Raw genomic sequence first — 11702 nt, 5'->3', positions numbered from 1 at the left:
GAAGAGCCATTTAAGAGTAATAGGCTTAGGAGGAGCAGCGAGTGAAGGATACCTGACATCGCGGCTTTCTTGCAAAAAGAGGTTAAGTGCAGAGGCAGCAGATCGATGGTGTTGTGGGACGATCGGCTGAGCCGTACCGAGCCGGTCGTGAGGGGAGCGGTGGCGGCGAGGCGGTCCGTGCCGTGCCGAGCCGGCGGCGTGGCGCAGCTGTGGCGCTGCCGGCAGCGCCGTGGCGGCGGCGGCGCATTCGCCCCGCAAACCGCCAGCTTGCCGTGGCTCTCAGTCGCGCCTGCTCCCTCTGTAACTACTGGTTTGTTCTCTTCTGTGTTGTGTGCCAGTGTACTCACAACATCTCTGTCCTACACGTAATTACAGTTATCAGTGGTTGAGTATAACAGTCGTACAGGCCTACTACTATTTTCTCTCTCTCTTACGTAGCCTCCGACAGAATGCTTCTTTAAACATTTTACTACAGTATTGCCATAATCTTTTCTTACGTTGTAAATATGTTTCTCCAGTTTATTCAGACAGTTTCGTGATGCAGCTTTACGAGGTAACGGAAGTCGTTGGGTGCAGCCCACAAGCGATGAAGTACTTTAGTCAATATACCTACTACATTCCCTTTGTAGCAACCGCAGTAAAAACTACCACTCGCTCTTTTAAAACCAAGCTATAACTATGCGTGCATGATAGGATTACACCCCCTGCATTGCACCGCTTCATTTGAAATATATTTGCTTGAATGATCATTAGTAATGTACGGCTCCCTGTGTGCTGCAAGCTGCAGTAGATAATACGGAACGAAAATTTGTAACACCAGCAGAGGGACGCACGGAAAGAACTCGTGCAGAATTATAACTTTATGCCAGTAACATTGAAGTAAAAAAGGAAATGAGAAAAATGTATTCGGTTTTTTCGAATAGGCGAGCTATTCTCTACTGAAATGTCGACAGTCTGAGGGATCATTTACTGTTGCTGTCTAGAGTCCAATTTCTGTCCATCGATTTTGGCTAGCAATTCTTGGTTTACCATAAAAGTATAAATTCGAGGATTTAGCACCACCATTTTTTGAAGACCGAAAAAACATTACCTACATTTGAAAAAGCATGAATATAATTAAGCTTGCTTTGCATCTATTAATATGAGAATGTAAATATAATACAAAACTAATCAGCGCCTGTTTACTATCGTCTGTAGTCAGCTACATTATTTTTCTATATCTGCAATAGCACACTGTACTACTTGGTGACTAGGTAATGCAATTTTCTACAAATAACGCTTTATCGTCAGTGAACAGTTATTGTCACTGATTTTGTTACACAGCACTGTTATACATTAAAGATTTTGCTGTAAGCGTATACTACACTAAATATAATTACATCAGACCAAAAAACCTTAGGGAGGCCAGCAGTAGATGTATTTCGTTAAGGCTTACCGTTGAACTTTCTTCTTACTCTTTAATTGGCTGCCCTGTAATCGTCTAGAACAACTATTATGGGAATGCATAAATGATCCCCTTGTGATTTAAATAAATAACTGTTTCTTATCCTCATTAATATCAATATCACACACAATTTCAGCACCAATAACCTACAGATATGTAGCGTATTAAGATTTCTGACTACTCCATATCTGTATGTTATAACATGCACCTCACCATCAATCAGTTCAGTGTACAGAATGTAAATGCTACTATAATGAATGTTAGTTATATTACGATTAAACACTACACAAATTTCACACTCTGTTAACAAAGTGCTATGCTTGGTTTGGTTTTCTTAAATAAAGATTATATCATTAGTTTTTTGGGCAATTTAGAATACTGCAATTCTCGTATTACTGCAAAATTAACCTTAGGTGCATGTTACTGTAGTCACTATTTTACGAGTAAGTAACCTATAGAAACTAAACCATCAAACTTTCTTTCTTTGTACCTGTGTGTTAGGAAACACACAAAGTTGTGTCCTTGCACTTAACTTAGTTCTTTTTTCTCTTCTTTTATTTCTTTATTGCCTTGCACTCTATTCTATTGCACAGCGTATTATTTTATTGTTTTCTTATTCGCCTTTCCTACACTTATCATATGCCACTTCTAGATGATATTTTTTTGTTATTTTATAAGTACCGCTACTTATCATTCTGTGGCCCATATATGAAAAAAATTATTTTCATTTGTGACAAAATGTCTAATGGAGATAATTTTTGTGCTGTGCATATGTCTTAGATGTTCATTCTGTTGGCGTTTGTATGTCAAAGACTAGTTCAGGAAGCACTTAAAACTGTAATTTTACAGAAATTAGCTTCAAATACGGGTACTTAGGACTTCTTACTTGTGTCCTGCTATAGACGGTGTAATAAACAGAAACGATAAGAGACAAAGGAAGGACGTCGCCTACTATGTACGACACACGTGATGTCATCTCAGTCACAGACATCCACAGATCATGGTCCAATATATGAGCTTATAGTGTGTTTTTTTAATTGTAGAGCTGAAACTGAGTTTCTCAAACTTAATTAGTGGAGACTATGTGAAATTAAGAGGTTAATTCTAAATTGCGTGGGTCAGGCAAAACTTGTGCTAACCCTGAATAAATTTGAAATGTGAGCAACTGCCTTATGACCACTTTCAACATATGGGCTTATCAGTACTTGTGAATCTCAAGTTCCTTGTCTCTAATTTCAATGTCATACTACAGTCTCATCTCCACCAAAACACAATAACTTATCAGTTTTATATGTGTAAGGCTGAATTGAGAGAAGAATTGAGACCTCTCAAAACACAAAACACCATTTTCCCTTTTGGTCGCCGGAATGCGATGTTTATAAGAATCTGTTTTGTTTCTTCCTGTTAAATTCGAACTAAGAAAATTACATGTTATGAATATGTTCCTTAAAATAATGGCTAACTCTACTAAGTGAGCACAAAAAGCCTTTTAATGCTGATAACTAGCAGCAGGAAACGAACACATAAAGATGCCTAAAAATATGTGCAAATGGTCTGATTCGTTTTTTCTTCTCTGTTTCCTGACCGATGAAATGTAATTGTAACGTTTCAGTAAACAAAAACTCTCGTCACATTGTGCTGCAGCTTCTTTGAAGTCAGAGTAATCTTCTACAGTCAATGGAATTATCCTTATTCGCAGCAATCCCTGTTTTCTTTTTTGCACACATGATTATAGTTCTTTCAACTGAGTAGATCTTAGCTACGAGTAATTGGCTGTACTGCATCGATGCTAATTTACATCTAAAATGAATTAATTACCTCACTATTTATTGTGTTGTAAAACACTTTTCATAGTTAAAATATTGTCTCTCGAGGCCTCTGCCATTTTTGATGTGTTCCTTCCATGTCTAACTAACTTTACGTTTTGTGAACTCAATTAATTTATCAAGATACTTTTAAAAAAATACATTCACCAAGCATAAAATTTACTGGTCAGTGCCAAAGTAAGTACATTGTGAAGATAAATATAAACTATTGTTTCCAAAATTTAATTCAATGAATAATTTTATTACAGTTTTTCTAATATTGCTGTGATGGGTTCGGATGAGATTGTAATGTTGTCATCAGCTCGAAGATTGGTTTGAGTAGTAGACTGCTTCACTAGGCATGGTCTTGCTGGAGGTGGTATGCGTTGCCTTCCCCCCGACGTTCGAGCTGACTTTTCCACCAATTTATGTCGGACCTATAGTTTAACGTAGGCTCCAAACCACGGCTGAAACCGCAAACCTATCCCGAAAATAAACTTTCAATCTTTGTGTTCATTTGATTGCACTTTACACGATCAAAGCCAGATTATTTTTTCCTCTTCATCTACGGCGTATATCATAATAACAAATAATTTTTTGCATTCTTGGTCACTATGTTTAAAGTGCATTAATATCTGTCTGACTACGTCGTCACTTGTTGGTTAAAGGTAACGGATGAAAATTTGTCTTCTTTTTTCGAAAGGGGAAATTAGTATTAAGTAAGAAAGCATGTTCTAATGAGTATCTGGTGTGAAGTGTCCCCATACTTTTGTCCATGTCGGAAATGACACTTCCTTTTCCACCCCGCCTCATGAATGGAAGATGGATTATACAGTGTGAGCGAAACTTACTTCACCTCCATTGTGTTCGTGGAGCTGTCTGCAGAACTTCACATTAGTAAGTGTGAAGCCACTTCCCATCGTCACAGACGCAGGAAGCACGTGCTCTCTACTGGACGTTTCCATTCAGCAAAACGGAAGCTGAATTCGTCACGCTAATAATCACCTATCCACAGTGGCTCTAATTCTTACACCTTAAAGCTGATAACTCATTTAGTGATCGGTTTTTTCAAAAGGAAAATATTAATTTTTAACGAGTGGCAGAAAGTTAATGAAAACTAACTATAGCTGTTTACGTAGACTCAAATACGTTCCGTAAGTAGCGAAAAGGTTTATCCAAATTGTTTTCTGTCCTTTACTAAATGGTAAAGTAAATTCCATCTGCAGAGTGCCATTGCGACAGTTTTCTTCCTCGCGCCTTTGTGATCGCATATTCACCTTAAGTAGTGGCTTACAGGCAATCTCTTATGAACTGGAAATTCATTCATCTAATATATTTTCTCCTGAGACAAAAATCGCACATCGCGATAATCATGCGAACACAGAAATGTAAGCCTTTCTTGGTCCGATAAAAATACTCTGCGTACAATTACATCTATTAGTAACTAATGCTTTTTAATCGTTTTGTATCGTTTCAATGGCTGTAAGTAACTTTTCTCTCAGGCGCGTAAAAAGGAACAGAATTTTAATAAATTTTTTCAGAGAAATTGCTCCTGTGATAAATTAATTTTATAAATTAGTTTAACGATCGTTGGATTCAACTATTTAACGGTTTTGCAGACATGAAATTGGTGGAGTAATTTTAAACATTTTGTTTCAGCCGGCTGGTGTGGCCGAGCGGTTCTAGGCGCTTCAGTCTGGAACCGCACGACCGCTACGGTCGCAGGTTCGAATCCTGCCTCGGGCATGGATGTGTGTGATGTCCTTAGGTTAGTTAGGTTTAAGTAATTCTAAGTTCTAGGGGACTGATGACCTCAGATGTTAAGTCCCATAGTGCTCAGAGCCATTTGAACCATTTTGTTTCATGAGGAACTTAATATGTTTAGAGCACACGTAAATTCTAAGTCTGCGAATGCACCTTGCTGGCAGCTGCATCATGTCAAGCTACGGGTCTCTTTGTTTGATTCCTCTGCAAGCCTCCACGTGTCGTGCGCAATCTCAAGTGATCTCACAGATGTTGTAGGACAAAGTCAAGCTGCCTTCAGTGTTTTAACGCGATGATTGGGAAAGAGCTGTCCGTAGATGCGTTGAACGATCCATATATTAAGTTTCTCTAGCTGCATTAGTAACTTGTGTGCCTAGACGACTTAAACGTGACTGTAGAACAAGGACATTGGATATGCATGGTATTACAGTTCAAGAACAAAAAAAATATAATTCATACATACAGACATTTACGTACTTACAGGTCTAGTTTGACAAGGATGGAGATGAACCACCCCGACATTTGGCGAAGTAATTTAGAGAAACCACTGAAAACCAAAATCAGAACTGCTGGATTGGACGTAGAGAGCCTCCGACCTCCGGACTACTACGCTAGTCTGTTACAAGATGTTAAAAACTTTGTTCTTTTTGTCTTTAGTTTACGATATTGTTTTGTTTACACAGTCTTGCAAAGAAGCAATGTAAAAAGCTAGTGCTACTTTGCTGAATCATTCATTTGTGGTTAGAGTGGACTTGCGTATCTTAATTACGACACATGAATCATAAATATACATACGTTAAAGTCATTAATTAATTAATTAATTATAAACAGATTAACCGAACACCCATTAAATTATCAGTAAAATATAGTCGCAAAAAGTCTTTTGTATTCATATGTAACAAATTTATAAAATATTTCGGAAGTGTCATGAATCTTCCCAGAGTAACAGATACAATACATTTTCAGTCAGGGCATATACGATGGAATCTCTTTTTAACTACAAATTACTGCAAAGGCATAATGAGGAGTCAATGGATGTATATTTTTATTAACCGTCTTTCGTCTGTGATTCTAATCTCCTCGAACGTACTGATGTCGAACTAACAGTATGAAATTTTCGTTTAGGGGCATCCAGCCATATGCAATAAATAAATACAAGAATAATGCAACTTTTTTCAACCTGGTTTTGGATTACTATGGTTACAATTCCTCTGTTATAGTCATAGATGTGACCTACAAAAAAGTCGTTAAGCTTGAGTGTATCTCACAAAGTCAAGTTGCGCGAATATACGACTGAGACACGTAACCGCTAATAGCTATGTCCCACTATTCTCTAGTTCCACAGAACTATCGAAACGACGTATTTAACGGTTCCTTCAAAAAAGTCACAGTTTATTTCTTTCTTCATTTTGAGTTCGAGGAACAAGTGGAGTGGTTACAATTCAACTGGATGTTGACCTAAAGAAAGATGACCATCTATCGAAAAAAAAGCAGCCATCAATATCATAATGCTTTAATTGATTTGTCCCTCTTCCTCTCGCATTCTTCTGGCATCTAAGAAGGCTTAATCAGCCAACTATTGAAACACCTACAGTTCAACACAGAAGTAAAATCACGTTAGAACTTATTTATTTGGCCAACCATGTTATACCTGAGCTGTGGAATTTATTCCGATGCTGAAATTGCACTGCAATCGATATCGGAATCGTATGATTCTATCTTGAGTCCCCTGTAAAGACAAAGCAAAGCTCCGTGTTCTGACGCAGACGGGCCAGTCAGAACCAACCGACCGCCGTATCATCCTCTGAAAATGGCATTATTCGGACGGATGCGGTATGGAGGAGCGTTGTGTCAGCACATATTTCTTCCAGAATTTCTGTGTGTGTATGTGTGTGTGTGTGTGTTTTCCCCTTCGAGTCATACTTCTCATTCAAGTAGCTGCTCAGCTGGCATCAAGGGGCTGCGTGCGTCCTGTTCTCCACTTCTCCCACCGAGGAAAAATCCCTGGCAGAAGCAGGAATTAAACCCGGGTTCTCCGCGTAATAACCAGTCACTCTGACTACTGACCTACGGAATCAGCAAAGGACGATTTGCGAAATCGGAATACGCAAGATAACACTCTCTCAAGAAATCAGAAAGGATGAAAACATTCACACATTCTGCGACAGAGACCGGCATGTTCTGGAATCATCACCAGGCTTCATAACTTGTGTCCCTCTTGACCCCACTACGATCAGTTCAGCTGGTGGTGATATGGTACATAAAAAATACATACATCCTCAAACAGGCCCAGAGGACCGCTCTAAGCCGACACCGAACAAAATGGACTCGCATTCGGGAGGACAACGGTTCAAAGCCACGTCCGGTCATCCAGATTTAGGTTTTCTGTGACAAATGCCGGGATACTTCCTTTGATAGGGCGCGGCCTTTTTCCTTCCCCATCCTCAATCCAAGCTTGTGCTCCGTCTCTAATGGCCTCGATGTCGACGGAACGTTCAACCCAATCTTACTTCCTTCCTTCTTCGTAGCCGACTGGCCGCTGTGTTATCCTCTGCCGTGTGGTGTCATTCAGATGCGGTATGTACGAGCGTGGTGTCTGCCTAGTGACTGCACATTGCTCTTCCTAGCGTTGTAGGCTTTACAAACCTTTAAGCCGCTACTTTCCATTCAGGTAGCTTGTCAGCTGACCTCACAAGGCTGATTTGACCCCTTTCCCGTCCTCCTACTAAGGAAAAATCCCTGGCAGTTCCGGGAATTTAGCCCGCCTTCTTCGCATAGCAGTCAGGCGCGCTGACCGCTTTGCTATGAAAGCAGTCTGATCCTGGTACATGCTGGCGTTTGTTTAACGCTAGATTACTAACCTCCCTCAAACTTACGACTGCAGTTGTTATCAATTTGTGGTTCCCGCCATTTGTTAGTATAGAGTGCAAAACCGAACATTTTGCACTTATTTTGTATGTGACATACCGTTGGAGATCTTATACCTGAAATTAACTACCGCACGAACTATAAATTATGACTTCCTGCGAATAAAATATGGTGTTGTAAAATACGATAGTTTAGTAACAACGTAACATTTCCCCTCTTCAGTGTTCTAAGGTTAAAGTCATGCACGTATTCCTCTTTACCGGTTTCTTGCGCTAGAACTCACACGCGGATACTTGGTATCACGAAGTGTCCCTTACAAGTGACTCAAGATGGAATCTTACATCTCAGAAATCAACTAGAGTAAAATTTCAATAACAGAATAAATAACATAGCTGAATGTACGTGGCTGGCTCAGTTGTAAAGTGCCAAACTACAGATCCAAACCTCTCGGGTTCTATCCCCAGTCAGTCTTAGGATTTTTATCTGTCAAGTTACTTCATGGCTCAGAGTCTATATTAAACTGTAAATGACTGGGTATATCAGTTCAAAGGTCAGAGGGAGGCAACAGCAATAGGGCCATGCCTAGGAAAGCACTGTGGATGGCAAATTTACCTTTTGTTTAGCTGAACTGAAAATGTATTTAGCACGGCGACAGCTGACAACACCGTGTGATATTCCTTCGTTGATGGAACCAACAAATACTTCACTACTTGTTTTGTACCGTATATAGGTACAACTATTTCCCCAAGGTGAAGTCACAACGGGACTGCTACGGTCGCAGGTTCGAATCCTCCCTCGGGCATGGGTGTGTGTGATGTCCTTAGGTTAGTTAGGTTTAAGTAGTTCTAAGTTCTAGGGGACTTATGACCTAAGATGTTGAGTCCCATAGTGCTCAGAGCCATTTGAACCATTTTTTGAAGTCACAAGTACCATAAAATAACTCAAAACTTATCTGAATAGAAAACCTGAAATTTTTGTGACGGCTCCCAAACCCAAGGTCCTCGGCGGTACTTTTGGGGCAGCCACCACAAATTGTATAAAGCGTGGGTAGTGACCAGGATGTAGCTATGTCTGTTGGACGAAAAATAATTAATGACAAGAATTGCGCCAGCTACAATGAAGAGACAAATTATCTTTATTTCTGACGAAACGTGTACCAGCAATACAAGTGCAAGTAATATCCAGGAGTAATCCGTGTACTGAGCCTAGTCTAATATAATAGCAAATATCACACTGCAATGGCTCCGCTATAAACTCCACGAAAGGCTAGCAATAGACAATCGACGATAGACTGTCCGTCTCGGGGCCAGCGCTCCTCGTGATATGCAAAAGGCAGAGGGCGCTGCGGACCCGAGCTCAGCCATGGCGCGACCTCTTCCGTCGGCGGTAACGCCCTGAGACGCCGACGGCCCGACAGGAACTGTGGCCAGCGATGTCACGGTCAGGGCGCGCGTGCCCGAGTTGGTTGGGTCCGTGGATACAACAGAAATCTCTGATCAAGCACATTGATTCCCACTCATCCAACACCAGATAATCGAGGAAATACTAAAAATGTACAGTTATACTCACGGAAGCATTTCTTAGTCACAAATCTAGAGACGTATGCCTCATATAGTCGTTCAGATGGTTCAAATGGCTCTGAGCACTACGGGACTTAACAGCTATGGTCATCAGTCCCCTAGAACGACACAGAATTATGCCTCATTTAGGCATTATCCGATACAGAAGTACATCAGATATCGATTAATGTAAGAGTTACTAATATGCGCAGCACGTCGAATTCGTGTACGGGCCACAGAGTAGTGTGTACGAGATTGTGAATGTGGTGTAGTGTGGCAGGCATGGAGGAGCGGTGATCGCTGAGGGCGCGGCGATGCGGGAGCCGTGACTTCTACTACCACTGCCATGGCGGAGGAACCCGAGGTCATCCCACCGACATTCTTGCAGAAACTGCTGTTTTACACCACTGCGTTCTTCATCCTCCTCGGGACTTTCAGCCTCTTCGCCTTCCTCTTCCTCGTGCCTTTCGTGATCGATCCGGCCTTCACCACAATCTTCATGGAGTTCGACACGAACCCGGCGTGGTGTCAGACGGTCGACACGCTAAAGCAACAAGGTGTGTCCAACTGCACCTGGAGTTCGTGCCGCGAGGGCTGCACCAAGGAGGTGTACGAGTGCACGCAGATCCGGGTAAACTACAAGCTGAGACCATCCGAAGAGGAAGAGGGAGGCGAGGAAAGGAAGGCCGAGGAGGACGGAGACGCGCGGGTGGAGCGCGCGCTGCGCGATTACGAGTACTTCGAGCCGCAGAAGGAGGAGGACGACGAGGCCGACTTCTCCGGCGACGAGGACCAGCCGCTCGAGCCGCGCACGGGGCTCATGGGCAACGACTCCGAGTGGTACTTCACCTTCGCCAAGCTGTTCCCCAACGTCAAGGGCTGCGGTTACCCGCCGATGCTCAACTGCACCATCTTCGTCGGACTGTACGAGACGCCCGGGACCAACTTCTCGTGCTACTACAGCAAGGTGGACCCCGGGCTCGTCATCAGCGACCTCGACATGCACCAGGTGTACATGAACCTGGTGTACGCCATGGCAATCCCCATACCTTCCTTCATAATATCCGTCATCTACCTGACGTTCGCTTACTTCGTCATCTACAACGAAGAGCCGGAGGAAGCGCTGGTGGACGGAGGTGGCGACGCGGACGTGGACGGCGAGGGCGGCACGGCGACGCCGCTGCCCCCGGCGCTGACGCCCGCCAGCGACGCCTTCCGGGAAGACCTGGCCAGCTTCGGCCACCAGCTCAAGGTCGCCATGGCCGACGAGCTCAGCCGCGAGAGCGTGCCCGACGTCGTCGCCAACTCCACATCCGTCCCCGGGTGAGTCTACACACTTCTACAACTTTTTGGGGGCCCTAGGACGCCGTGTATTTTTCATCACTAATTATAGTATGTAAGGGTTATTAATCTTTTTTTTTGGTGAACTCAAATTATAAATCGCAGCTAATGACAGTTTTACTTGCACGGTCCAGTCGCATTGATGTGACCACCTGTTAGAAGTCTAAATAACCACCTTTTGCAGTGCGGACGTGCAGGAAGAGGGCTATGGAAGGTACTTAGTGGGATGTGGAGCCACGCCAACTCCAATGCCGTGGCCAGCTGCAGTATGGTTCACTGTTACGGATCCTTAACGCAAACAACCCAACTGAGGTAGTCCGACAGATTCTCACTTGGGTTTTAATCCGGAAAAGAGGCCGGGGGAGGGAGGGAGGGAGGCGTTTAGTGAGCAGGCCAGTAATCATGCTGGTGCTCTTTGAACCATGAACATATACTGTGACACTTTTCGTTGTCCTACAGTTAGATGCTACCTTGCTGAGGAATAACAAACTGCATACACATCTACATCTACGTGATTACTCTGCTATTCACAATAAAGTGCCTGGCAGAGGGTTCAATGAACTACCTTCATGCTGTCTCTCTACCGTTCCACTCTCGAACAGTACGCGGGGAAAACGAGCACTTAAATTCTTCATTGCGGGCCCTGATTTCTTTTATTTTGTCGTGATGATCATTTCTCCCTACGTAGGTGGGTGCCAACAGAATGTTTTCGCAATCGGAGGAGAAAAGTGGTGATTTAAGTTTCATGAAAAGATCCCGTCGCAACGAAAAGTACCTTTGTTTTAATGATTGCCACTCCAGTTCACGTATCATGTCTGTGACACTGTTGTTGTTGTTGTGGTCTTCAGTCCTGAGACTCGTTTGATGCACCTCTCCACGCTACTCTATCCTGTGCAAGCTTCTTCAGCTCCCAGTACCTAC

At 42.7% G+C, this 11702-nt stretch overlaps 1 protein-coding gene across 9 annotated transcripts in view; it reads left to right on the top strand.

Moving 5' to 3' along the window:
• The first annotated feature begins 204 nt into the window (after positions 1 to 204).
• Positions 205 to 11702, top strand: part of LOC126469786 (protein tipE) — a 227122-nt gene continuing 215624 nt past the window's right edge. The window contains exons 1-2 of one of the 9 annotated variants that reach the window (XM_050097031.1): positions 205 to 310; positions 9721 to 10763. In XM_050097031.1, coding sequence (XP_049952988.1) covers positions 9787 to 10763 — 977 coding nt within the window. In that variant the 5' untranslated portion in view covers positions 205 to 310; positions 9721 to 9786. The other 8 variants (XM_050097034.1, XM_050097030.1, XM_050097037.1 and 5 more) reach the window with 8 other exon arrangements.

The sequence above is a fragment of the Schistocerca serialis genome, chromosome 3, assembly GCF_023864345.2.
Source record: "Schistocerca serialis cubense isolate TAMUIC-IGC-003099 chromosome 3, iqSchSeri2.2, whole genome shotgun sequence".
NCBI lineage: Eukaryota > Metazoa > Arthropoda > Insecta > Orthoptera > Acrididae > Schistocerca > Schistocerca serialis.
Note: the sequence above shows the minus strand (reverse complement) of the source record. Positions and strands in the feature narration are given on the sequence as shown.